This window comes from Gymnoscopelus braueri (assembly GCF_963280865.1).
Source record: "Gymnoscopelus braueri genome assembly, chromosome: 7".
Lineage (NCBI taxonomy): Eukaryota > Metazoa > Chordata > Actinopteri > Myctophiformes > Myctophidae > Gymnoscopelus > Gymnoscopelus braueri.
In genome coordinates, this window is record NC_137608.1 from 32,609,804 (window position 1) to 32,636,777 (window position 26,974).

The 26,974-nt window shown below is 41.5% G+C and overlaps 1 protein-coding gene across 1 annotated transcript; it reads right to left on the reverse strand.

The window, feature by feature from the left end:
• Positions 1-704: 704 nt before the first annotated feature.
• Positions 705-26,464, reverse strand: cep120 (centrosomal protein 120). The gene is made up of 20 exons (XM_080433747.1): positions 26,270-26,464; positions 24,944-25,100; positions 24,335-24,449; positions 23,507-23,651; positions 23,020-23,165; positions 22,480-22,674; positions 22,072-22,284; positions 21,510-21,777; positions 20,360-20,552; positions 19,004-19,153; positions 18,177-18,359; positions 17,896-17,992; positions 14,227-14,400; positions 13,634-13,723; positions 13,323-13,415; positions 12,683-12,844; positions 12,428-12,550; positions 11,746-11,844; positions 1,809-1,954; positions 705-1,426 (listed from the first exon to the last, which is right to left on the reverse strand). Exons 1-20 carry the CDS (start codon positions 26,316-26,318, stop codon positions 1,201-1,203), a joined length of 3,024 nt encoding a protein of 1,007 aa, XP_080289873.1. The 5' UTR covers positions 26,319-26,464; the 3' UTR covers positions 705-1,200.
• Positions 26,465-26,974: the final 510 nt, after the last annotated feature.

A 26,974-nucleotide genomic window follows, 5' to 3' on the forward strand; every position in this document is an offset into this window, starting at 1 on the left:
GAAGAAGCACAAAGAATTCAACGTAAATTATTCAGCAGCATAAACGTTGGTCATAAAAATAATGAATTCAGTTGGCAGACAGGTTCTAGTGGACAGGTGGATTCGACCGTTTCTGAGGTTATAGCGCCACCTTGTGTTACAAACCTTTTGGTCAACTCTACAACCAAGTAACTGGGCTCAAAATGCTGTATATTTCTACAGTACAAAATTATGTACAATAAGTTAGATATTTTATACTTTGAACTGTATTGCTAAAAAGAGGTTGGTGATATAGATGCATTGTATTTCAGCCCTGTAACTCAAGACATACATTTTTAGGATAAAGAACATTGGCATGGGACTATCAAAAATGCAAAAACGAATTCAGAACAAACAAAAACAGCTGTAAAACACTAACATTCCTTTTACCAAGGACAGACACACAGAAACCCATTATTATCATACTATAACACTGCTGGTGAAAGCAGTGGTTAGACCACAAAGGTGGAATTGACAGCTTGAACAATGGCCATTACTACCGAAATACACACATATAATCTTATTTGATACGATAAAAAGAAGTTGACTTTGAAACATTTGATTCGGATATATATATATATATATATATATATATATATATATATATATATATATATATATATATATATATAGACATATATATATATAGACATATATATATATAGAGAGAGATTTCTGTAACATAAAACAATACATTAAAAAAGATTCTATCTTTGACTTGTAACTAAGAAATGTGAAAGAGTGCTTGAGAATGTTTTCCATTGTTTAAAACCAGTGAATGAAAATGTGACACATGCGCGCACACACACACACACACACTCTCTGGTTTGTTAGCGGTTAAACAGGTGTTCTTAACTGGTAAGGTTTACAGGTGTATCTGTCCCAACTGTTTGTCAGTTCATGTCTCCTTGCTGTAGATGTTTTGTTGATCTGTATGTCAAGCTAAGAAATGATGCAGTCATTCGTTTCATCCGAACACAGTACATCAGAATCTGTTTGTTTGGCAAAAAGAGAACATCAGTCCGATCAGTCATCTGCAGCTTCAGATGTTCAGACATACAACCTGGCGAAAGTGTGCTGAAGCATTGGCGATTCATAAAATATGGTCGGTTGAATACATCTTTCACTGCAACCCCAACACACTGAATAGAATTAGAAGTCGCTAAAGTGCGTTTCTGCCAGTCAGTGAGTCCCTCGCTCAGCCATGGCCTGTTGTATCTGTCTGTTCAGTTCGGTAATGATGCGGTCTTCATGTGTGTAAACTCCTGTCCGCAATAACGTGTCTCTCTCCTCCAGCAAGCGACTCAGGTGGTCGTCAGCACTCTCGTTAATGGCCGGGCTTTGGGACCGGCCAGGGGCGGGGCCAGATGAGGAGGAGGGACCGAATCGAACATCCTGCTGTTTCAACCTGGAGGGGACAGAAAAACTAAGATTTAATTCAAACATAGTTTGGTTTCACAGTGAAAAGAGGTAGAGAGACATAAAACAGAGATGGGGAGAGGGGGAAAAGGAGAGCAAGAGAGGAAGGCAGTGGGAATCTTTCATGAAACACAACACAAAAAGAGTCATGCTTTAGCACAACAGTTCTCAAAGTGAGTTGTGAGCTCATCAACACAAATCTTCTATGGGGGTTTCATAGCAGTGGCACAAAATATTTTCAGGTGGGGGTCCGCAGCCAAATACATACTTGCATACATAATTTGTGGGTCCTTGAAAAAGTTTGAGAACTACTGCTTTAGCATAGATAAGTTCACCTTTATCAACATTAGGATTATCATCATCATCATCACCTGTTGAGTTCATTTCTGATGTCGTCCAGTTCCTGTCTCTCTGTCCGGACCGTCTCCTTCTCCTCGGTTGCTAGGTAACGCAGCCTCATGGCCTCAATCTCCTCCTGCTGTTTCTTCAGACGTGCCATTGCATTCTCCTGCTCCCTCTGAATATACACAAACATACATTATTGCTTTTAACCAGTTAGCTTTAGTTGATTCTCTCAAAGGAATTTATACAAAGTATGACAACTCAAACATACTGCTCCCCGGCATTTAACCACTTAAGCCCTGTATACTTTGTTGTACGACAAATAGCCGATCTACAAGCTCACAATGCATCGTGAAGTGATCCATTGTGAGCTTCGTAACTAAGATTTTTAAATGTTTCACCTATAATTACAGACCCGAAACAGGGACTCTAGGTTTAAAGCGGTTAAGGACAGTGTACTGTAGCAGCTGGGAAAAAAAACTGAAAAAAAGAGGGCTGAGAACACTCTAAAACCATATCATATGCTAGTTTAATGAATAAAAACTGAAGCCAAAACAGACGCGCAAGGAGACAGAAAACAGAAAACGAGGGAAATACAAATGAAGTCCAACATTTCTCAGCTGCTCTCCAAATATTTTTGATTGCCGATGGTTTCCCAAGACCACCTCTGTGTCTTATATTATAACAAACCTAGATCACGTTTGTCCACTGACCAGTGACCACATAATAACTTCATCCCAGGTTTGAGTCGGACTTGGGACAATTACAATTTAGGCATTTAGCAGACACTCTTACCCCGAGGGACTGACAGTACATGAATAAATGGCATAAACCCTGGTCCCATGTCCTCTCTCTGCTGTAAACGAAGCACTCAAAAACGAAACTCAACTTCTTGATTTGTGATTTTAATGATAGTATAACATTAATATTTAAAAAAAGTATGCAGAGACTGATACTGGCGCTACTGTATGTGTAGCACGGTCTGTTGTGCCTCTTATGTGTTTTTTTTCTTTCCTCCCTCCCCTCCCCTTGTTTTTGTCTAGCTTTATTGTCTCCGCCAGGCCGAAAGGCATAGCGAGAGAGTATGTTTTACCCCCTGTCCGTCCGTCTGTGTGTCCGTCCGTCCGTCCGTGTGTCCTGTCCTGTCCGTGTGTTACCAGCTAATCTCCGGCACCGTTGGCCCGGTTGCTGCGAAACTTTGCACACACACTCCCTGGATGCCAATTCAGAACCTCTGCCCCACATTTTTCACATGGGCCTGTCATAGCGCCACCAGGAGGCCGATTTGTGCAAAACCATTTTTTTCCCATTACTCCTACAGCCTTTATCCAAACGTCATGCAAATCGGTACACAGTATCTCTATAGTCATGTGATCAACCCGGATCTGTCCGATTTCCCATATTCCATCGTCATTGGCTAAGGTTGGCTTCCAAAGTTAGCAGGATTGGTCCGTTTTTTGGGGGAGTTCATTCACATGCACATTCCCACTAGGCCGAGGAACAAATGCCACCTTTTTACATTGGTCTGTTATAGCGCCACCAGGAGGCCACAATAACCTACCTGACCTGGCGGAGACTTGTGCTCCGAGGAGCACTTTTTCTAGTTTTATTTTATTTTTATTATTATATATTTTTTGGGTGGATGTGCCAAGCTCCTGTACTGTGCCTTGGTGGGGGTGGGCGGGGGCGGGGGTGGGGTTGTAGATTGAGGACAGCACTGTTGATTGCTGTCCACATGACAAAGTTAAAAAAAAAAAAAAAAAAAAAGTCTTTAAAAAAAAAAAATATGTACCAAAATGACATGGTATTTTTTTCTTTAAAATCTTGGATTTTTTATCTATTTCAATGATACTACATTGGTTCCATCGATCCAAGCCGGAACCCAATTGATTGATTGATTATTTAAATAAACAGGCACTGAAATTGTACGCGGCCCACTCATCTGACCACTTAACACTTGTTAAGTGGTCAGATGGGTGGGCCACAAACACTTTCAAGATTTTCAAGTGGGCCCTGATCCAGAAATGGCTGAGAACCACTGTGTTACAACACTGTGTGTCTTAGTTTAAAGGGTCCAATGTGATGGGGTTTGGGAAGCAGGTTCTGACCGGGTGGCTCCTCTGACACAGAACAGAACCAGTACTGGGTCTGGGTGGGAAAAACTCCATGTTCACACGTCTGCTGAACTCACCTCTCTTCACACTGAAACATGGAAAGTTTCAATTTTCACACAGCTTTTCTTCCCCCATCTCCTCTTTCCCACCGTCACACACACACACTTACGTGCACACACACAGAGCAAAACCATTTTGATATTGTTACTCAGCTCACCTCTCTTCTTCACACACAATGAAAAGCTTCAATTTTCACACGGCTGCTTCCCATACCCCCCCCGCCCCCCCGTGCGCGCGCGCGCACACACACACACACACACACACACACACACACACACACACACACACACACACACACACACACACACACACACACACACACACACACACACACACACACACACACACACACACACACACACACACACACACACATCATTTTACCATTTTCACATGCCCCGCTTCCACATCGCTTCTCACTCAGGAACACGCATGCGCATACAACACACACAGCAGTGTTGACACAGGCCTTGCTGTCTGTGGAACATTAATGTTCTGAATTACAGACGTTTAGGGCTAATTACAAGAAAAACAAACCCACTAAACATTTTGTCTAGAGCTGCTGCCAAGGACAATCTGAGGCCAAACACTAACAATTAGAGCAGAGGCTACAACCGGGGCCTCCATAGGATAGACAGAGAAAACTGTGCTGTTAGCACTCTCAACAACTCTAGCCAGTCGAATTACACAGCCTTAGCTGCTAAATTCTTGTACTTTAGCGCATGTAGTCAAGGAACTGCAACATCTAGATTCTACACCTCAATCTGCTGGGTTCTAGAACACTTGCTGGTGGATTTGACCGCTCTAGAAGCTACATTCTAACCACAGTTTGTCGATATGCGGCCAATGTTAACCCAATTTCACAAGTTATGGTGGGGGGGGGCAATGAGGGTTGAAAGAGGACAGTCAACCCACTGGCTGATAGTGTTGTGACGATTCATTTGAAATGATTCGGTCTGTTGTGTGAACGTGAACTAATTCGGTCACTTCCTCAAACGTTACCGTGTCCTCGAGTCGTTAATTTCCCTCCCTCAGTCAGTGCTAAAATGCAACATTTTGACTGGCTGAAGAGAGGCGGTCCTCTTTTGTCATTGGACTAAACTACGTGAGGAGAGCGGAACCGGAAGTGCTGAACGGTGAACGAATCATTTGAATAGGTTTGGGAGAAACCGGATCCAACATTGAGGAACCGAAATCGGTTCCATCACATTTGCAACCGTGTCCAGAAGCGGTTTTATCACACGGTCAGAGCTGGTTTGTGGACTTCTTCACGTCTGCTATACAATTGCAATGCTGGTGTTTCTATACAATTACAATGCTGGTGTTTCTCAAATGTTTTAATTTCAAGGACCACCATAACTCTCAGAGTTACAGACCTGTAAGGGCCTATTTGGAACCACCTATACGAATCGTTAAAAGGGAACCGTTAAGGAATCAGACCGTTGAGAGGGAATCGTTAAGGAACCAAAATTGTTCAAATCCTTAAGGATCCCAGCCCTGCATTTCAACTCACCTTTTTAGTGAACGTGAACAAAGTGATTCGAACACTGAAATGAACGATACTTCCCACCACTACTGGCTGAGAATGATGAACAGGAGACAAGGGGAGACTACTGTTGGGAATGTGACCTGTATGCCAGAGACTGGACCACACTGAGCGTGCATGATGCACACCATGTCTGTGTGAGCAGTATTGCCTGCCCTGTGGAGGAGAAGGGCAAAAATGTTCTGGAGGTGAAGAGGCTGACAACTATCTCGAGGACTTCCTGCTGAGAGCTGACGACTCATTAACTATGAGTCGATATACTCACAGGTAGACTACAGAGAACACCGGTAGTGCTGAAATGCTCTTGTACAAAGCATTAAACCGTTAAAACTGCTTGAGGGGAGCTGCATACAGCATGAAATCTGTATGTACTGCTGTAAGTAAAGCTATGAGTATGTGTACTTAGATGGGACATGCAAAAAAGAAAACCTTCCATTGAACCGATTGAAACAGAAATGTTAATGTAGGTCAGTGTCCCAACACTTGGGCTTTCAAAAAGACCCACTTTAGATCAAGGTCCTAATAATAAGACCAAAAAAAGACAGACTTCACACCACTGTCAACGCTAAGACTTCAAAATGACCTTGTTTATTACATTGTCCGAATGATTTGTCTATTCAAAAGACCACAATTAGCTTCCCATCTTACTGCACTGCATACTGTACAGACTTGGAAAAGGAACAACATTGTTTGTCTGGGTATTTCCCCCTTCTCTGCCTGCCAGGTAGGCAACACCACCTGGGTTGAGGAGAACATCATTCTGACCGCAAGAATTTTTATGAGCCTGCGTAAGCTAAACACCACGCCAAGGCATGCGCTGAGAGGAGAGAATGAATAGGCGAAGCCGGGCAGAGAAAAGCCAAACAAGCACAGGCTAAAATCGCCACGCGAGACGGATAGTCGTGTAAACACGGTACTGATATTTCATTAGATATTTTTTTTAAACCACAGAGTATGACATCTAAATAGTTAACGCCTGGTTGGTTTGTTGCTCAACACAAAGCCTGCAAATGATGAATGGGAGCAGGGTGACACTCAGTGCTGAACCCCCTTAGAGCTGCATAAATCACAGCCTGTTTTCTTTACAATGATCTGGCACTTAAGGGGAGAGCAAGGGAGGGAGAGAGACGGAGGGAGAGAGAGAGAGGAGGAAGAAAAGTGTGCGAGGGAAGGTGAAAGAGAGAGAAAATATAGGCTGGAGAATTAGGTGGATAAGGGAGAGAATAGACCAAGCAAAATAGAGAGACAAGAGATGTCAGAAAACAGAGGAGGGGGGATTATGAAAAAGCAAATGAGATCATGAATCAAGGGAGAAAAATAACATAAGAGTGAGCAAAAGAAAGACAGAGGAAGTAAGAACATAGGAAAGGAAGCGTGAGAAAAACGGCATATACTGTAAGAGAGTGAGGGGGAGAGAGGGAGAGGGAATAAGGTGCAGGGAAAAGTGTCTCTCTAAGTTTTCCAGCTGGCTAATGTCACTAACAGTTATTAGTGTGCGCAGATAAGCCCTCTATGTGTATGTGTGTGTGTGTGTGTGTGTGTTTACATTAGACTTAGGCTGACTAAAGGCCCCACTTAGCGCGGCCCCTCTGTCTCTGTCTGATTAGGAACACAGAAAGCTGCTGCCGAGGACTGATGGGGCAGCAGCACATTACATTGTCTACTTCACCGTGGCTAAATATTTGGCTCTGGTGTAAAAACACACCTCACTCTTTTTCTCTCTTACACACACACACACACACTGCAACTCTCAGACAATCTCTTCCTCAGAGACATACACACTACCTCACTCATTCAAATGTTTTCACACACACTTGGATATACATTTTAAGTACACACATTTACGTGCAAGAGTAGACAGGACCCAAGATACACGCACACACACACACACACACACACACACACACACACACACACACACACACACACACACACACACACACACACACACACACACACACACACACACACACACACACACACACACACACACACACACACACACACACACACACACACACACACACACACACACACACACACACACACACACACACACACACACACACACGCGTTGACGTCAGATGAGGAATGATGGTGATAATACCGTTGAGTTTGGGCTTAGCTCAGTTTCCTCTGCTCTGCTCCAAGTCTTTAAACAGAGGCTGTTCACAGCCTGTTAAGCGTCCCAACACTGACACATGGACCAGCTCAAACCATCTCCTACACCAGCTTTACACCAACAGCAACCAGATAATAGATATCTGACCTAGCTACACATCGTCAAGAGGAAAAACTAAGACTACCGTACACTGAATGAAATATTGCCCACGTCAGGTGGAATCCTTCTAACTGCGTATTTAACGTTTTCCATTTTTTCGTTTTCGAGTTGAAAGTGTTAGTTTTTATGTGCTGGTTAACTCAACACACCTATTTTAAAATCACAGCTTATGTAGCTTGCAAAGTTACATGAATATATGAAACGTCACCAAAAATGTCACTATGCATAGTGCATACTGTATTTAGAGAACAAAGTTATGTGAATTCTACTCCAACCTTAAGGTGGATAATGTACAATTATCTTGAATGGTGGATAATTTACAATTATCTTGAATGGAAAGAGAATTGGGCTTACTCAAAATATTGAGTGAGTGTATGTTTTTACTGGGCAACATCAGTGACCCTACGGCCCACAAAAGCTTTAAAGCTGATCTTATCATTTCAAAAATACACAATTGTGCTGGCTGAGGTTCGAGTGATTAATGCTCGATTTATACTTGGTTTCTCACCGTGTCGTGCATCGAAAATAGCCGATCTACAAGCTCACAATGCGTCGCACCGCGACACGTTGTGAGCTTTGTGAGCCAGAGGGCTCCACCTCTGGACCAATGTATCCTTGAACAGTCTAGGATTACATTCTTCCATTGAGCTCCATACGATATGTTCACAGTTTCTCTCTCTCTCTGACCTTTATAAATTATACAAAGAAAAATACAAGGGGGAGTTGGACTGCCCACTCTCCCTCAAGAAAATAAAGCATGATTATTTGAGTGGCTAAAAGAAAGTTTTTGTCATTTCTGACTCAAACATAGCCGTCTATTGGGAGACAAAACGAAAAGAAAAACATGGACAGTATTGATTTATGAACCCCCCAAACGTCTGGTTGAAGAAAAACTTGAAGTAGGTCAAATGAAGTATGTTTGATAAGAGTAAGATAAACAGAAGAAATATTTCTGTGACGTGTAATTCTCCAGAGAGCAGTGAACTGTGACCCCTTCCAGAGAGGAAAAACATGGCCTGCACTCACAAGCTGTCTTCATGCAAGCAAACATTCAGTACCAAATACAATTCACATCAAATGTCACCATGGTCTTGGACAGCTCAGTCAATTATGTTGTCAATAATTTGATTGAATGTGTAAAGCCCATTGTGAACGTGTTTTTTTGTTGTTTTTTGTTTTAAGAGCTATTACAAATGTGTATTTATTACTATATCTGAAAATGAGTGTGGTTACTTTGGTTTCTACTAGCTTTAAGGGAGTGTTAACAGACAGTGATTGGTCTCATATCAGTGCAATATCTTGTATATATTCTGTCTTTGGGAGGATTTTAGCTTTGACCTACAGGAGCCAAATATGTCATTGTATCTACTGTAGACAACTTTGGGAGAGAAAACAAAAACACTGCAAAATATTTGTGATAAGACTTTGTTTTCACTCAAAGAGTAGCATTTACTGAAAGAGCTGTTCTCTTTTCCTTTAACCCTCTGAAACCAAAGGGTGAATTTACTGTAGAATTATTTCTATCTTTGTAAACTGTGCAAGTAAGCTTCTGATCAAGAAAATGCTCTTTCAATGCTTTTTTGTTGTTTTTAGGGGAGGATTTGGGGAAAACATAGCAAAATGGCAACAGGTCTTAACACAATTTCTGAATTTACTCACAATGACTATCGTGGGGGCTTTCCCCCCCCCTCATTATTGTGTGTTTTGCTAAATGGAAAAAAAATCCACCAGGCTAAATGTTTTTTCTTTATTTGAAAAACTATAATGAAGAGTGCCGGGAAATATTGGGGGGAGATGGGGATGATGTCAGGGTTATTAACCGGACATCGAAATGCAGGTAAATGTTTGGGTGTGGAGCAGGGTGCTTCCTCTGGTTGCCTCCTTGGCTGTGGGTGTTCAGCTACAATAAATACTAAGTATACAAAACACACAAAAAAAGCGGCACTCCACAAATATAAATAACCTAACTTTCCCTTTGACTCAGATGCACTTTCTTTTACTTATAATATTAATGCTTATTCAGACCAACGCGTTCATAAGAACATAGTAAAATGTGTGGTACATGCCTCTTACTCCTTTTTTTGGGGTGAAATGTGTCCTCTACATTTACCCAGTCTAACTGTTTATATTGCATACAATCAAGAGGAACTTGCATAAGGCAAAAATACATTCACCAATACAACATGAATATAGAAAACAAAAAATACCCTTTATAAAAGTCCTTCATAGATTTTTTTTATCTTCACATCATATCAGCAATCAGCTTAAACACTGACAAAGACCTTCGCAGATATAATGTCACATCTGTCATATACATCACCATATCAGCATAAACAGTGACAGGTAAACCCACTTAGACTCCAGTATCAGGATTATCAGATACACCAATACACTCCAATACACAACCGATGTTTTCAGGGCTAATGAATGTGCATTACAGTGTCTATGGAATACAGAAGCTAAAGTAACAAGGCCTAAAGCAGTCAACATCCTGAAAAATGCAAGTAAACAGGAACTGATAACTTCAATTCATAAGAAGATTCAGTGAAGCCCTCAAGACTGTTTCATTACTGACTATATCTATTGTGCAAACCAAACCAAACAAATAATAATGAAACATTGGCCAGTTTTGCAATTGGATGTATGATGTTTGTCACTACCCTCTCCCTTTTACAGAAGAACTCCAACTCTCAGAGATACATTTATTCACTCTAGTCCTGACTGCTCTTCTTGGCCGTCTTTTAAGAGTAACTATGTGGACAGTGTGCACTACGCTACATCACTACCAACTGCGAATTCTTCTCACATCCACTTACTGGCAAAAGATAACATAAAAGTATCAACTAATTCCACCAATGTGGTACATGCCCACCTGCCCCTGAGGAAAGGCACAGCTGAACATACAAAAATGTGTTAAAATTATGGATCTCTGAACATAAAACTGTAATACGTATAGGAAATGTAATATGCCATGCAAAATATTATATATTGAAGCAAACCATGGCTCCCCATCAACACTTTGCTTAGTTGATGTAGAACAAGTTACTGCCCCTAGAGGGGGTAAACTCCCCAAGTTGTGGATAGATCATTAAATACTATGCAGCCACAGGGACTTAATGATTACTTTTCTTATGACTCTTCTTATACAGGTAAATGGGCGTTATCCATTCCTCTTGACTTGGGTGTATTCAGGTTGTTTACTACTTTTTGCTTTGTTACTTTACCCTTTGTATTTCATAAATACACATTCTATAAACCTAAAAACATTGGTTGTGTATTGGACATGTGTCCCTGATAATCCTGATATGGGGGTCTATAAGGGTTTATTTGTCACAGTATATGCTGATATAACAACGATTTCTTTCTAAGATGTGGCATTATACCTGTAACGGTCTTTGTCAATATTTAAGTAGATGTGATCATGTGATGATCATTTTTTCAATGGGTATTTTCTATTTGCATGTTGTCTTGGTGAATGTATTCTGGTATATATATGTCCCCCCTTACACAGTTGGAGATGATTGTATGCAATATAAAAAGATGTGTGTACCACTTTCTTTGGTGGCTTTTTATATGTAGGCTATATATATATGTTTTCAGTGTCTTAAGTTTGTCCACAATTTTTAAAGGGGTTTAATCTCGTTGGCCGGTAAAACAGAGAACAAAATAATCTGTCATGTAGAGTTGTAGCTGTGTATTGCTCGACACTTTAGGAAGAGAACCCCCTTTCTAAAGCTGTGTGCTTCCTGGATTACTAAACAAGTAATATTTGTGCTGTTATTGACTTATAAGGCTTCACACAAGGTGAATGATCAGGTGGAGTATTGCCCTATAATAGGCAGGTATTGCTCTCACCTTTGTGGAGAAACACATTTGTCTTTGTACCTCTCATAATTGGGCTGCAGAATACAGTACTTGCATATCACACACCAGTACTGATCATTTTCATTTTGATCATGCAATACCTGTTTGAACCTGGCCAGCTCTTTTAAGGCACGCCCCCACTGCTGCTTGTAGTACAGCTTGGATTTGGTGGTGGCCTCCAGCTTCCTCTCCAGTTCCGCCTTAAAAAAAACATATACATCCATATAGCACACCTGAAACACTGTGGGTAGTTATACAACTGACTCTGTATGACAACACTGTTTGGGTAATAAAATTTTTACTATTTGTCCTACTTACTTAAGCAACCAGACAAGACAATTATTTGACCGGATTATCCTGTACTGTGAGGGGTTCAAAGATCCAATCTTAAACCTCCCGATCTGCCTACAGATGATAAAGGGTGCCCGATAATTATCATGTTTGATATTTATGTGGATGATTACGGTATATCACTATTCACTAACTAACTGTCCGAGTGGGATGGCGGGAGTCGCGCATGATCGAGACAGCTGAGGCTTGTTGATATGTCTACCCCGACATATGATATCACAATTGTTCGTCTGTTACCACAGCAAGATGAACTGGCCCCATTATTTACATCTGCTTCAACATGTGGCCACGTGAGGTGCTGCTTTGCTCAGCCAGGCAAAATTATCTTAATATTATAATATAATTCAGTATTCAGTGTGTGATGCACCATTATTATTATATTTTTGTTAATCGAAACGATAATAGTAGTTGTTTATAATACTAGTTCTTTACCTTCTCCAGTTTCAGAAGGTTAATTTCAGACTGTAGCCGTAAATCAGGTCGGATGTTTTGCTGTTCTCGTAACAGGTGAGAATCCTTCTCAAGCTGTTTATACCTCGACTCACCATCTGCTATCTAGAGAATAGAACAGAATAGAACACAAAGAGAAGAGAACACAAAGAGAATTGATTAGAAGTTAAAAGAAAATACATTTGGATACATTCACCACTCGCACGCACACAGGGCTGCAAGTCCGTCTCTCCCTACTTGTTGTAGCAGTCTAGCTCTCTCCTCCTCCATCAGTCTGCCTTTGTCTCTCTCCAGCACCACCCGGTGGTCAGAGTCCAGTCGCAGCCTCCTACTGCTCTCCTGCAGCTCTCTCTGGGTCAGCTCGTGTTCAGCACGAAGCTCCTTCTGCAGCCTCTGGGTCTGTGTGTGTGGACATGACATTTTGCTCCAATTCAAATTCAATGCAATTCAATGTTAAAAATCACTAAATAAAAACACATGAACAAGGTTATGTGTGAGGTTGATATACCATAATGCTCATAAACACTGATCTGTCTTTAGACATGCTGAAACAAAGAATGTTTTCCATATCTCAGTGACTAAATGTCGGCAATGTTGTCACCACGTCAAATTCTTGTACATTAATTTGCAGTAAATGTGATACTAATGTGTCATTTTTTGGCTGAAAAACATTTACTTCATTAAAGTTTATCTTCTATTTTTGAGAACATTTAATTTATAAGCAATAAAATAATTTAAAAAACACATAACCTTTTGATCAGCCCTAACAAACAACTTGGAATCCTTCAAACTTGTTTGTGAACTCACACACAAACAAAACACACAATAAAAATGTAAGGACACACTCATCACGTATGTGCACACACTACACACAAACCTCTATCTCAGCATTTGTCAGTTGTTTCTCTCTCCTCTCCAGGTCACACAGAGTCTTCTGCAACTGCTCCTCCAGAAGGTTATACTCTACCTCCTATAGAGAGAGACAGACACAGAGAGAGAAAGAGACAGAGACGGAGAGAAAGAGAGAATATGAATACAAGCACAGTTTGAGAGAGAGAGTAGGAAACAGGTAGAAAGGGAGACGGGTAGATGGACAATATCACAGTCAACAGATCTTTTTAGAATGCGTATGAAAATCACAAAAGCCATCATTTGTATGTGTGTATATGTACGTGTGTGTGTACATACCTTCTTCCTGACCAAAGCTTCTCTCTCACTGTCTCTCTTCCTCCACTCCTCTGCCAAGGCCTGCATATGGTTCAACTCTTTCTTCTTCAGCTACGGAACAAACACAAATGAAAGGAAATCAATTATATTCTCGGTTATAATCATTGTGGCAATGTGTGTGCCAAAGTGATCTTGAGCAAGGCAACAAAACATCAAAACTGCACTCTGAGCCCTATAGCCGATTCATCTCAGAGAGGCCAGAGAGTGACACACACTATATTAATTTCAACATGATACAGAACAAACCCTAACCCATCTCATCTCAAGCCCTCCAGCCAGTGACCTCTGTCCCCAACCCACTGCTACTCTACAGCAACAAAGAGGAGTACACATGACTTTACTGTATGTAGTTTAATTCTTTCCATTCATGAAATCTAAACATTACCTTTGACATTTAAAAAAAAAGTTAAGTAGTTATTGCATTATGTAAAATATGTCACCTGCTCATTATCCTCCAGCTATTTTTGCAACACCCAGCTTCCACTATTAACACACACCATCAGTATGAACCAATGCCTCATCAGACCAATGGGGAAAAAATAACGTGTAATAACCTGGTCATCAAACAAGTCCTCCTGCTCTTCCTTCCACAGCTCCAGTTCCAGAGCGGTGCGGTACTCCATGGTTTCTCTGGCTGGAGTAGGGTCCTGTGGGGCAGAGCTGGGGGCAGCAGCAGGTTTAGATGCTGGGTGTTGGGATTGCTGCCGTTGTGGTGGTGGATGGATGTTCTATTTTATTGGAGAGACATCAAGTAAGACGGATTACTATAAAACTTCTCATACAATGCCTGGAAGTTTTATGGTGTGCTGTGCTGTGAACCTGAAGCGTATGGTTATGAATGAGTCATGTGATGCTGTATCATTTGTTGGCTGAAAAGGATATAGTATACAGTTTGCAAAACAAAATCTGGCATACGAGTACGGGATGATAAAAAACACATGAGCAAGTAAACGACAGTCCAGTCCACAGTATACTGGAATAGATGTTGTTTAAAACCAGAAACTTTACGAAAAATGTACAAAGAATTCCACCACTACTTGTCAACATCAAATGGATATATTCTTCTAATAGTAGAGCGGATAGTAGGAACAATCGTTCACTTTGTGATACAAGCGTGAAAATTGGCATGAACATTCCTTTAGGTCAACTCTTTGACTTTTTTAATCGAGCCACTCAAAAATCCAAGATGGCGGCCATTTTTCAAGATGGCCGATACCTTAGTGGGCAGTTAAGTGATATGATGGTTTATTTGGTGATACAAGCATGAAAATTGGCATGAGCAGTCTCTGTGGGTCACTTGACAATAGGCCACCCACAGCTACTTGAAATTTCAAGATGGCGGCCATTTTTCAAGATGGCCAACACTTTAGTGGAGCATTTAAGTTATATAATGGTTCATTTGGTGATACAAGCATGAAAATTGGCATGAGCAGTCTCTGTGGGTCACTTGACAATAAGCCACCCACAGCTACTTGAAATGTCAAGATGGCGGCCATTTTTCAAGATGGCCACCACCTTAGTGGACTAGTTAAGCTTAAGAAATCATTTAGTTGGTGATACAAGCATGAAAATTGCCATGAGCCGTCTCAAAAGGTCATTTGACAAGAAACCGCCCACAGCCACTTGAAATTTCAAGATGTCAATCTTTAAATGATACCTTTTCTCATAGAAATGTATTGGGTTCCTCAAAAAGCTCTGTCAAGTGAGGTTGTTTGACTGTGTTTTGTCTGACTCCTCGCCCACGACCTGTCCAGTTTGGTAAGACCTGTCAGGAGTTGCCTCCCACCGGCATAGCTCTCAGGGTTCACTGAGGTAGGCCTAAACAAGCTCCCTTACCACGACAAGGTAACAGTCACAAGGGAGGATATATATATATATATATATATATATATATATATATATATATATATATTGGTTTTTTTAAACTAACAGCCATTACATGTGTCAAATAAATACTAAGGGGTGGGGAAACAAAAAATAAGATGAATAAATTAGCACAGTTGTGGTGCTGATAAGCACAGTTGTGGTGCTGAACGGACAGTGCTCCAAAATTATGAGTAATGGCTAATACTGAATGGCAATAGCCACGGAACCATGACAAACGATACTAAGGAACTAAACTGAAAATGTGCTTCACTGTTAGATATGGCAGTGGAAGGCAGTGGAAGCAATGTTACAAAGTAACAACTGAAAATTACACAGTAATAGACTAGATAAAAAGTAAAACATGATGCGTCGATGTGACGAGGGGAAGCCGAGCCATAGGCCTCCACTTGAAAACACAGAGGACAACAGGGAATAATAAAAATAAAATAAACATGCAAATAGGTTCTAGCAGGGGCAACTACATAGGCATGTGAAACTGAGTCCATATCTGAAGCAGTTACACCTTCCAGTACATGCCTTGGAGCACCCACATTTGGTCAACTCCCAACAACTCTCCGCAATAGGTGGAAGTGGAGTCCAGAAGACTTTCCACTTCTCGTCCTGTTCCACCCATCCCCAGTCAGATGGGCTCGGCATTTGTGGATGTCGCTTCAATGCCTGTCCCCACACGTATCCAGCCTCATAAGAAGCATGTTTGGCATGCTCTTTGAGTGCTGCTTGAGTTGGTGGGATCAAGTCATATTGTCTTTGCTTTCTGGCAAAGAGATCAAGCCTGGCCTCGTTCACAGTTGTGACATCGCTGGACCGGTCATACATTAGATCTTCTTGGCCTCTTGACATGGATATCTTTGGTATCTTCAGTGTCTTCAGCAGATGTAGATGCTCTCTTTTGGGCCCTTTCCAGCTCTGTGTTGTTAAACCTAAGTTTACAGCTTGAATTATATTTTGCTCTGTTTCTTGTCGATGTGCTTTCTATGCCATCACCTTCATCTAGTCGGGTTGGACTAAGTAAGATAGGCAGAGCATTGATCTTATGAAATAATGGAACATTTCTTGCAATGGTATCATAACCAGTACGATCGTGCTCTCTGTTGAATAAACTCGGCTGAATGAGTTTTTCCTTGGTGACCTGCTGACAAATTAAACATCTGTCCCAGTTAGTTTTCACAACTGTTATGATGGCTTCTGCCATGTCTGCAGCATAGGCAGAGGCCGAGGGTTTATCCTTTTACCACCTTTTACCAAGCACTTTGATGTATGGGATACAACTAAGTTCGTGCCTTAACCCTACACTTAGTTCGATCGTTCATCCAATGCCATTTAAATCCTGAGCGATCTGTACACCATCCGGTTAACTAAAACCCCATTAACCTTGGCTCGGCTCTCCCGTGCTGGCACAACCTGTCAATTCAGGTGCGGCTATCTAACTGTTTTGGGGTAAATTAGACAGCATTTGGGATACCAACTTTCAATTAGCTGACATTGAACCCCACTCTGAGTTTAACAGCAGTGATATATCACCAGTGTGCCCTGGTAGTGCAGATATTCACTCTTATCTAATCTATCTATGATCAACAAATCAACACAACTATATTGTGATGTGTTAAAAGTTGTTCTTTAGCATAATAATAATAATCGTATAATCGTCCTTAATGAAAAAAAAACATACATTTCTATGAGAAAATGTATCTTTTGAGGATCCAGGGGGCGGCCATCTTGAAAATAGAAATGTAAAGTGGCTGGGAGTGTTTTCTTGTCAAGCAACCCTTAGAGACTGCTCATGCCAAATTTAATGTTTGTATCACCAAATAAACCATTATATAACTTAATTGCTCCACTAAAGTGTTGGCCATCTTGAAAAATGGCCGCCATCTTGAAATTTCAAGTAGCTGTGGGTGGCCTATTGTCAAGTGACCCACAGAGACTGCTCATGCCAATGTTCATGCTTGTATCACCAAATAAACCATTATATAACTTAATTGCTCCACTAAAGTGTTGGCCATCTTGAAAAATGGCCGCCATCTTGAAATTTCAAGTAGCTGTGGGTGGCCTATTGTCAAGTGACCCACAGAGACTGCTCATGCCAATTTTCATGCTTGTATCACCAAATAAACCATCATATCACTTAACTGCCCACTAAGATGTCGGCCATCTTGAAAAATGGCCGCCATCTTTGATTTTCAAGTGGCTCGATTAAAAAAATCGATAAATGACCTCTAAAGATGATCTGTACCAAGTTTCACGCTTGTATCACCAAGTGAACGATTCTCCCAAAATATTGCTTTTATCCGCTGCACTATAAACAGATATATATTGTATTTAATTGGTGGTCTGACCTGTGGTGTATCAGAGACACTGATGTCCTTGGCTGTGACCAATCCCAGGTCCTCTAGAGTGGTGACATAGAAAAGCTCTGCTACCTTCTCACTGGGACTGGGTGGACAGACACATGTAGAACACAAATTAATAACAACCAAATTGGACAATAAACAATTAAAGAGGAGCATTGTATTTTTATGGCTCATGTTTCAGACATCTTCAGTGATTGGAATACAAACATAAATGTATTGCCTGGTAATAAGTTAGTAGATAATAGATATGATTGGTTATGTCATACCTGTGTGGTTTTAGGACCGGTATTCTGTCTGTTTGAGTCTGTCTCCAGTGCTGTTCCCCAGCAGCTCCCAGGAACCTGGTCTTGTCAGCGCTGAGGAGGGCAGACAGCTGGATGCTGGCTGTCCCCATCAACTGGTCTCTGCTACTAGTGTCTCTATGCCACACCTCCACCAGCACAGGAACTCTGGAGAACAGAGATATGCACATATGCAAACTATTATTCATTGAAACGTTCACCATGAATTCAGGTCATTTTTTTCTTCCCCGCCCAATTTATTAATTCCTCCCCACACACTGTGTGTGTTGTCATTGCTGTTGTGCCCTACTGGCTCACCTGCCAGCGAGGAGCCCCCACAGGGATGACACAGAACCTCCGTCCCACTCCTTTCTCAACCAACACTACCGGCTGACAGGTGCCGCCCCAGCCCGTAGGATTACGTGCAGCAACAAATATCATGCTCCCCGCCCAGCTTCCCTCCCGAGACACGGGCCAGTTGTGTTCGTATATAGCAAACGCTCGAGAAAGCCGGATGCACCACGGTGGATTCAAACCCCTAGATTCCACGGTGGTGGGCAGGTGCTTTACCACTGTGCCACCCAAGCGCCCCATGAATTCAGGTTCATTAGTGAAATGTGTGTTTAATTATGACTATCCCAGTAAAGAGAATCAAAGAATGGAAGAAAGAAAGAATAAGTGAGCGAGAGGGACAGAATGAGAGAAAAAGGACAGGAAAGGGGGCATCTAATAGCATCCCGTAGCAGTGTGCAATAAATGTGTGTGTATTTATGCTGTGTTGTGTGTGTGTGTGTGTGTTGTGTGGTCTTAACCTGAGGAACGTATCCTGTAGTTGTTGCGGCAGGGCAGCGAAATCAAAGGCACAGTAGGACTGAGGCAGAAACACCTCCATGTTTCTCTGGACCTCCACTGGAGGGTTAGTCATTATAGGAGCTGCACTACCAAATAACTGGTATGAGTACCTGGGGAAACAGCACAGAGCTCCTAAATACAGAATAAGGATGCATTTCAACTGGAACACACAGCAAATACATCAGTATCAATATCAGAACAGCCGAGATTCATGAAGCTGGAAGATTTGAGAAGTATATGCCTTTTTCACAAACATGACAGAGTACAGTACATGTGAAGATATTCATCCCACTGTGTTTTACGGCATGGTGCAGAAGGGGCCATCCGTCTAGAGAATGGTTTGTCTGCCCTATTTGTGTATAGTTCTTTAACCCATTCAATCCGGGAATGCATCTGTGTCATTTTAGACTTTAGCTATAACCATTATTTTGTACTTTGGCTATTAAAAAATAGCAGATATACATGCTATGAGCTTGTAGATCTGCTATTTTTTTAAACATTTGTGCAAATCTTTGAATACTTATATTTTTAAAGCAAAAATGTTTAACTCTAACTTTTTGCTTCTGGAGGGCCCTGGAACAAAAATCGGCTATTTTTGAATAGCAAAATAAATCTAAAATGACACAGATGCGTTCCCGGTTTTAATGGGTAACCGTTAAGGTACTCAGCAGGTAGGTTTGTTCTAAACATCTTTTAGAATTTGCCACAATTGCTGTGTAGATTTAGTCTTATTCAAATGTGTCTGTCTCTTCATGTACACCTAATCCCAGACTGACTAAATGATCAGGGCGCTGTGGGGAGCACACCATCTGTTGCAGGACTACTGCTTGTTCTTCTGTTCACTGAAGTTATTTTATGACTCTGGCTGTATGTTTGGTGTTGATTACATGCTGCAGAATAGATTTGGGACGGATCAGACACCTCCCTGATGGCATTGCATGATGGATAAGAATATGTCTATACTCAGCATTGAGGAGAGCACTTCTGACCAAATCTCCGACTCAAATGCAGCCCCAGACATGCAAAGAACATCCACCATGCTTCATCGCTGCCAGCATACACTCATCCGTGCAGTGCTCTCCAGCCCTTTGGCAAACAAACTGCCTTCTGTTAGAGCCATGAATGTAACATTTTGACTCATCAGTTCAGAGCATCTGCTTCCATTTTTCTGCAATGTAGTCGTTATGTTTTCGTGCATAAGTGAATCACTTGAAAAAAAATATTAATCTAGACAAATGTTGGGCCAAACCTTTTGCACAGTACTGTATGTTAATCTATTCAGGTGGGACAGATCCAGAGACTAGGTGCTGTGGTACCTCAGCATAGCGTTGACAGGGTGTGTGAGGCTCAGACGACCCAGGCTGCGGAGGTCCAGGGAGAAGCAGTAGTGATGAGCAGAGGCAGGGATGGACACTTTAGGAGCGGACACACTGACAGACGACACTCCACCCTCTGCTGCTACAATCTCTGCCTGGCCCTGGTCCTGTACACCGACCTCCACCTCTGAAGCTGCAGAGGTAGGAAGGATCGACAGTCACATTGATTGGACCAACATGGAAATAGCAAAAGCAAGCAATAATTTTATTTTTTTGTTAAGGGGAAATGTGTCTCAGACTGCAGACGACAGAGAAAACGGTTCATTTGATAAGAACTGAGTGAAAGAATGTATTCATAAGTCAACCAATAGCAATATTCATACTGCAGTTGCAATTCGTCATCTTCTTAAAATAATGGCCTATGTCACATTTTTAAGTAAAGTAAAAAAAAAACTGAACCAAATATAGACATTTATTAAAAATGAAAAAGTGATAAAAGAATGACTTGGCCAAGTTGGCCATTAATAAGGTGATGAATTGCAACACTGACACTAACCACAGCAAATGCTACCCTGACAATACACAAACATCTGTAAGAAAGCCTTAAAGCTCACATGACGGCATGCTGCAACAGACTATAATTATCCTGGCTAATACTGACTGCATGTTACAGTGTGGAAGCTGTACCCTCTATGTCTGGAAAGGCTCCTTTCATTGTGCATTATTCGCTCAATAACCGAGTGCGTTTTGATTGGTTCTCATATTTAATGCGTACTGGCCCTTGCCAACCAATCAATTAGCTACGCCCCCACTAGCTATACCAGAAAAAGAAAGAAACACAAAGCTCTTGTGTGGTCTCATGCAGTGGCATGTAGATTGTGAATTTGTTCAATTCAATATGGCTATATCCAACCAGTGCCTTAATGACTCAGGGCACAGTCCCTTCATTATCTGTGTAATAAGCCGATAAGCTCAAAGATGGCTTTCCAGAGTCGGCGCGTTAGCCAGATTAGACTGAAATAGCCATTAAAGGAAAGCCCCATTATGGGATCAAACAGATGAGCGACCATTATTTCATTGGAAAATACATACTTTTTTGTCAGGCAACACTAGTCATGTGTCACTGGACGAAGTGTGAACGAGCCTTTACCTGCATGTCCAGGTTGACTCTGTCCACCATGGAGCTCCTCCCGGAGACTCTCCACCTCGCTCTCTGTATGAGAGGCAGGGGGATGGGTGGGTGGAGGAGACGCAGCGGGAAGTGGTGAAGATGGGGAGTCGAGAGGCTGGGCTGTACGAGGTCTCTCCTCAGGAGGGGGAAGAGAGATAGTGGGATTGGGGGGAGGGACAGAAGGTGGATGGGATGAAGGGCGGGAGGGTAACCGTGGTCCACCTCCTCCCTCTTCATTTGCTAAAAACTAGACGAGAAAACGAGGGGAAAAAAAAAAACAGTCAGCTATCATTGACCAATCCACAAACACTGATGAATGTGTGAATGGTTTTATGGGAGTGCCTCTCCTCATCTATATTGTGTGTGTGTGTGTGTGTGTGTGTGTGTGTGTGTGTGTGTGTGTGTGTGTGTGTGTGTGTGTGTGTGTGTGTGTGTGTGTGTGTGTGTGTGTGTGTGTGTGTGTGTGTGTGTGTGTGTGTGTGTGTGTGTGTGTGTGTGTGTGTGTGTGTGTGTGTGCATTCGTGTAATCCTGTGCAGCTACCTCCTCCCTCCTCAGTGTAACTGCAACTCCTACAGTGGGCTGCAGGTCAGCAGGCAGAGCTGGCAGTTTCTGCCTGGTTTTGTTAGGCGGTTTGAGAACGAAGGCTCCCTCCACAGTGGTTGGCTGGATGTCCAGGTCTACTGTACTAGTTGTCAGAGCTGAGAGAGAGACCTCCGTGCTGCCTAGCGAGTGGTTCCCACAACACAGGTGGATCTGTGGAGACAACCAAGAATGGCTTATGTGCCAAAATGTGCTAATGTAAAGAAATACGTTGCTATATCAACTATATCAGCAAGAAATCAACTTAAGTGAGACAGAGTGACAGAGACAAACCGAGAGAGACAGACAGACAGACAGACAGACAGACAGACAGACAGACAGACAGACAGACACACACACAATACCTACCTGTAAACTAGGTTGCTGTCCCAGGAAGGTGTGGATGATGTGCTTGCTGCTGCGGATGCGCACAGAGGCACGCTCTGGTTCAAAGCTGGGGTTCAGGAGGTTGCGGAAGGGCTCGCTGGTGATGTCATTTTCCAGTAGACGGTAGTAAAAGAAGAAATCCGAATCCTCTGACAGTTTCATCGTGCTGGGAATCAACTGGGGAGTGACACACGCACACACACAATAAACAAATGTTAGTTTGCATGTTAGTTACATGTTGACAATGTTATATAAGTTTCATTTCAACTTTGGCATTACTAAACTAAGTACAGTAAGCAGACTTATCGTGTCGTAGCTAGGAGGAAAGGGATAAGGGCTTAATAATATCGAAAATGTATAAAGCGCTTTTCTAAGTATCCAAAGACGCTTTACATGGGGGGGAGGAGAAAACAACAAAAGAAAATGAACTTAAAATCAATAAAAACAGTGGAACAGTGAAACAGGGTGGGGGGGTCCAGTTAGCTGTGGAAAGCCATATTGAAGCTTGGGCTTTGTGCCTACCTGTTCCAGTTTGGTAGCAAAAGCCACAGTGACAGACAGAACAAACATGTCAGTACAGTACTCTGGAGGTCCGATCTGATGGTAGCCCTGATCCTGGATCAGAACTGCCTCCAACTTCTCTGGAAGCTCAGTCAATGCTGGAGAACCTGGAGGAGATAGAAAGGTTGATTCATTACAAATAGGATATAATAGGAAAAGTGATAGGCCATTGTTTATGGCCTATCAAGTGTACTTTCACATTACAATTATAATAACGGTATTTTGCAGATTCTCTTATCCAGAGCGACTTAACACATGTCAACAAATATCAGGCTAAATAGTCACATAATAATGAAACTTGTTTACTTCAGTGAGTTAAACAAGGAAACTATGAATTAATCTATCACAATAATAAATAAAATATGTAAAAGGAAAACAGCTTAACTTTACAAAAAAGCATATCCACTTTTACATTTAGTAACCAGTTGAAGAAACTGAACCAGCTGACCTTGTCGGGGCGGGGCTTTCTTGGCTTTGAACCTATCAGGAGAGGGTTCTATTGGCTTGGTGTCATTTTCCAGAACCATACTGAGAATGATGGCAGGTTTCAGTTTGGTGTATTTACTGCTCAGCAGTGGATACCACTTAGGATCCTAACAGAGGAAGACATAAAGACAAACATTCATTTGTCAAGAACTCTTGATCGCTGCTAACATCTGTATACATAGTCTGAAAGCACACTCATAATGTATAGTATATTAGGAAAAACAACAATAAGGCTGTAGAAGCAGTCACATACCATATATATGACTGACTGGTCATATGATACCGTATCTAGTAGTTTGAAAAGATATAGCCGAGATGTTTATTCTTCATTTTTAGTTTGACTCACTTGTGTGCTAACTAAGTATTATAAATAACAACAACAACAAAAACTATCTGTTACAAAAAACTCCAATGTGATGTATCACTGAAATATTTAAACATCTCTCCAAGTGACAGTGCAAGCCTGACGTTTTGGAGTGTTGTGAATTGCTCAAACATGTTTTAAATTAGGGAAAAAAATTGTTTAAAATTGTCAAGGAATCTTTCTAAATCCATCCATCTTCGCCTGCAAGTCGGGTTGTGGGGGTAGAAATCAAATTTTGTATCAGTGATCTTATACTTTTGGTCAAGACCCATATTTCATGACCATAGGCGAGAGTAGGAACGAAGATTGACAGGTAGATCAGCTCACTTTTTGTCATAACGATGCAGTACAGCGAATTATTACATTTTATACACAGATACTAATATTTGGACAATATACTCTGATCCTTGTCATAAGTCTACCGACCTGTTTGACTTCCTGGACAGACCGCAGATCGAGAACAATATATCCAACACTCTCCTTCATCTGGCTGATGGAGTCAACAGCAAAACACTGCAGTTTGATAGGAGTTCTTTGAAGCCTGAGAGGACAGAACAGTCATGTTTAAGGAAAGTGCAACAGTACAATCCCACTATGACAAGAAATATTAAAGCAGTGCTTAAAAGGGGACAATGTTGAATTAACCCTTTTTTTATACAATGGACTTGGTGTCTAACAACTTCAGAACTGACCAGCTGACCAGTATTTCTTGTCAGATGTAAACAAACCTCAATACAAAGCTAATATTTAGAAAAAGACATCTGTGCCCTGTAATGATGTGAAGGTTACGGTTGTTTTTTATTCTGCATGAAGGCCACCTAGGTAAGGTTATATCTTAACCAATTCCCTCTAAACTTACTGAAACAGACCCGAGTTGGCTCTGTACTTGGACCGCGTTTTCAACACCAACAAACCACTTCGACAAAAATAGCCAATCTACAAGCGCACTGTGGGCTTGTAGACCGGCTATTTTTGGTTTCCCCAGAATATGTATGTTGGGGTTCCAGTGGTTAAAAAGGGGACAGAAGTGCTGACCTGTGCTGGTGCAGAGTCCTGCGGTCCAGTTCCCAGGCCAGCTCAGTGCAGAACTGAGGCTGCTCTCTGTGTTCTACTGGATCTGTGGACAGCTGCTCCCCGTCAAACTTAGCCTGGACCACCAAGCTGTGGCGCTGGCTCTTTGGAAAGTTGCGACCTGGGGACACATTTACATTCTATGTCACTCACTAGTACATAAAACATGTGAACTAGCAAGCAATTGATTCATTTCCCACGTAATTTAAAGTAAATGACTCTCAGCATATGAAGGCTTAAGTTATTGTCACTAGTTTTACATCCCATGTTTGATACATTGTCTTAAATCAGTGGTTCAGTGGGGCCCATGGACTCTCATGGTTCCTAGACTATCATAGATGTACTACTGACTTTTACTTTCATATCTATGATAGTCTTGGTCTCTACCCCCCTAATAGTCACTGGACATCAGCACGAAAAGCCTGTACTTCTCCATATTTATATGTATTAAAAAAACATATAAAGTGCTGACCGTGTAGCCACAGGTGTTATCGCAACATTTGGAACATGTCTGCACTGTATTAGTCCGTATATTTCAATAAATATGTGTTTTAATCCCGTCTGTGTCGGGTTCTGTCGGAAGTTCCCTGTATTCCTCAATGGGCAGTAGTGGTGGGGCGCATCAGGTGAAAGTCGGTATTACATCCGATGTAAACGAGGAAATAAAATGGCGTTCAAGCACAGACGGGATTGAAACACTTCTTTATTGAAAAATATGGACTACTACAGTGCACAATGATTCCGAATGCCGAGTTAACATCCGTGGCTACCCGGTAAGCACTTTATATTTTTCATTTGTACATGTTCGGAGAAATACAGACTTGACGAGCGGATGTCCATTGACAAATGGGGGGTAAAGACCCAGACGATCATATATATGCAAATGTCAGAATTGATCCAAGGCTAAGGGCGTTCAAATGGTGGACCCGTGTCAGAGTTATGAAATTAAAAAGTTTGAGAACTACGTCTAAAATCACTGGACGTCATGGGAATTGTGGTTAGTGTAAATCTCTTTACATTTAGATCCACTAAAACTAACCAAGCTAATGCAGCAGTTAGTTACAGACTAGTAACAACAGGTCGCTATATCAACGCCACTCAGCAGGGAAATCTCTACTTTTGAGAGACTTTGAGAGAGGAATAATGTCTATTATAAGCATCATGACTAACTAAAGAGGGAACGTACTAAGTGCAAATGTAATTCCACATGGCACGTAGCGTTATAAGATGTAGATCAGCTTGTAATCATGCCAACAACAGTACTAAAATCTCTTTAAATGACTCACTTACCCCCCAGAATGGACACAACGATGAGAAGTTGGTCTGTCTTCGAAGCCATGTTGACATTTGTGCAAAAGGCTGAGGTAATGTGTAATCCTCGCTCAAGTTGTAAATTGTGTTGACGTTATATGTACGTCTGTAATTCAGCTGTAGAGTTAATAATAATCAGTTGTGTGTACAGTCTCCAGACAGGCTCTCTGTCCGTTGCACACACCCGCTTTGTTGTCATGCTTTGGCGCCACCCACTTCTTTTTAAAATAGGAAGTGCTGAAGGAGAAAGACTGTTTTCAGCGCCATCTGCTGGTAGGGAGTTAAAATACCAGGGTAAGTTAAATGGAGGATGATGGGGATCTCTGACTGTAAAAGAGCCACAGCCTGTAAATTGAACTATTTCATTAAAGATAATCAGTGATTTCCAAGCCATAATATGCCTCACAATGCAAACAAATCTATCTAATCCAAAAATACTGGGGCACAACTAAACTCTGATGACAAAGGACAAATAGAGGTTTCAATTAATCTTTTCACTTATGTGTATTATTATTATTATCATCATTATTATTATTATTATTATTATTACCCTTATTATTATTATTATTATTATTATTATATTAAGACCAGCTCATATTTTGCATATATTTATGGAATAGCAGACAAAAAGGGTTGTGACTATGTTCTCAATCAACAGCCAACAGACAAAAGGCTTTATATAAA

Bases quoted from the DNA above. Each gene is read 5' to 3' on its own strand.
- cep120 (XM_080433747.1), bottom strand. From the start codon at position 26,318: ATGGCTTCGAAGACAGACCAACTTCTCATCGTTGTGTCCATTCTGGGG. The intron at 18,360-19,003 runs GTTAAGACCACA...TCTGTTCTCCAG, and splicing joins CTACAGGATACGTTCCTCAG to AGTTCCTGTGCTGGTGGAGG. The intron at 14,401-17,895 runs GTCAGACCACCA...CCAATAAAATAG, and splicing joins GTGTCTCTGATACACCACAG to AACATCCATCCACCACCACA.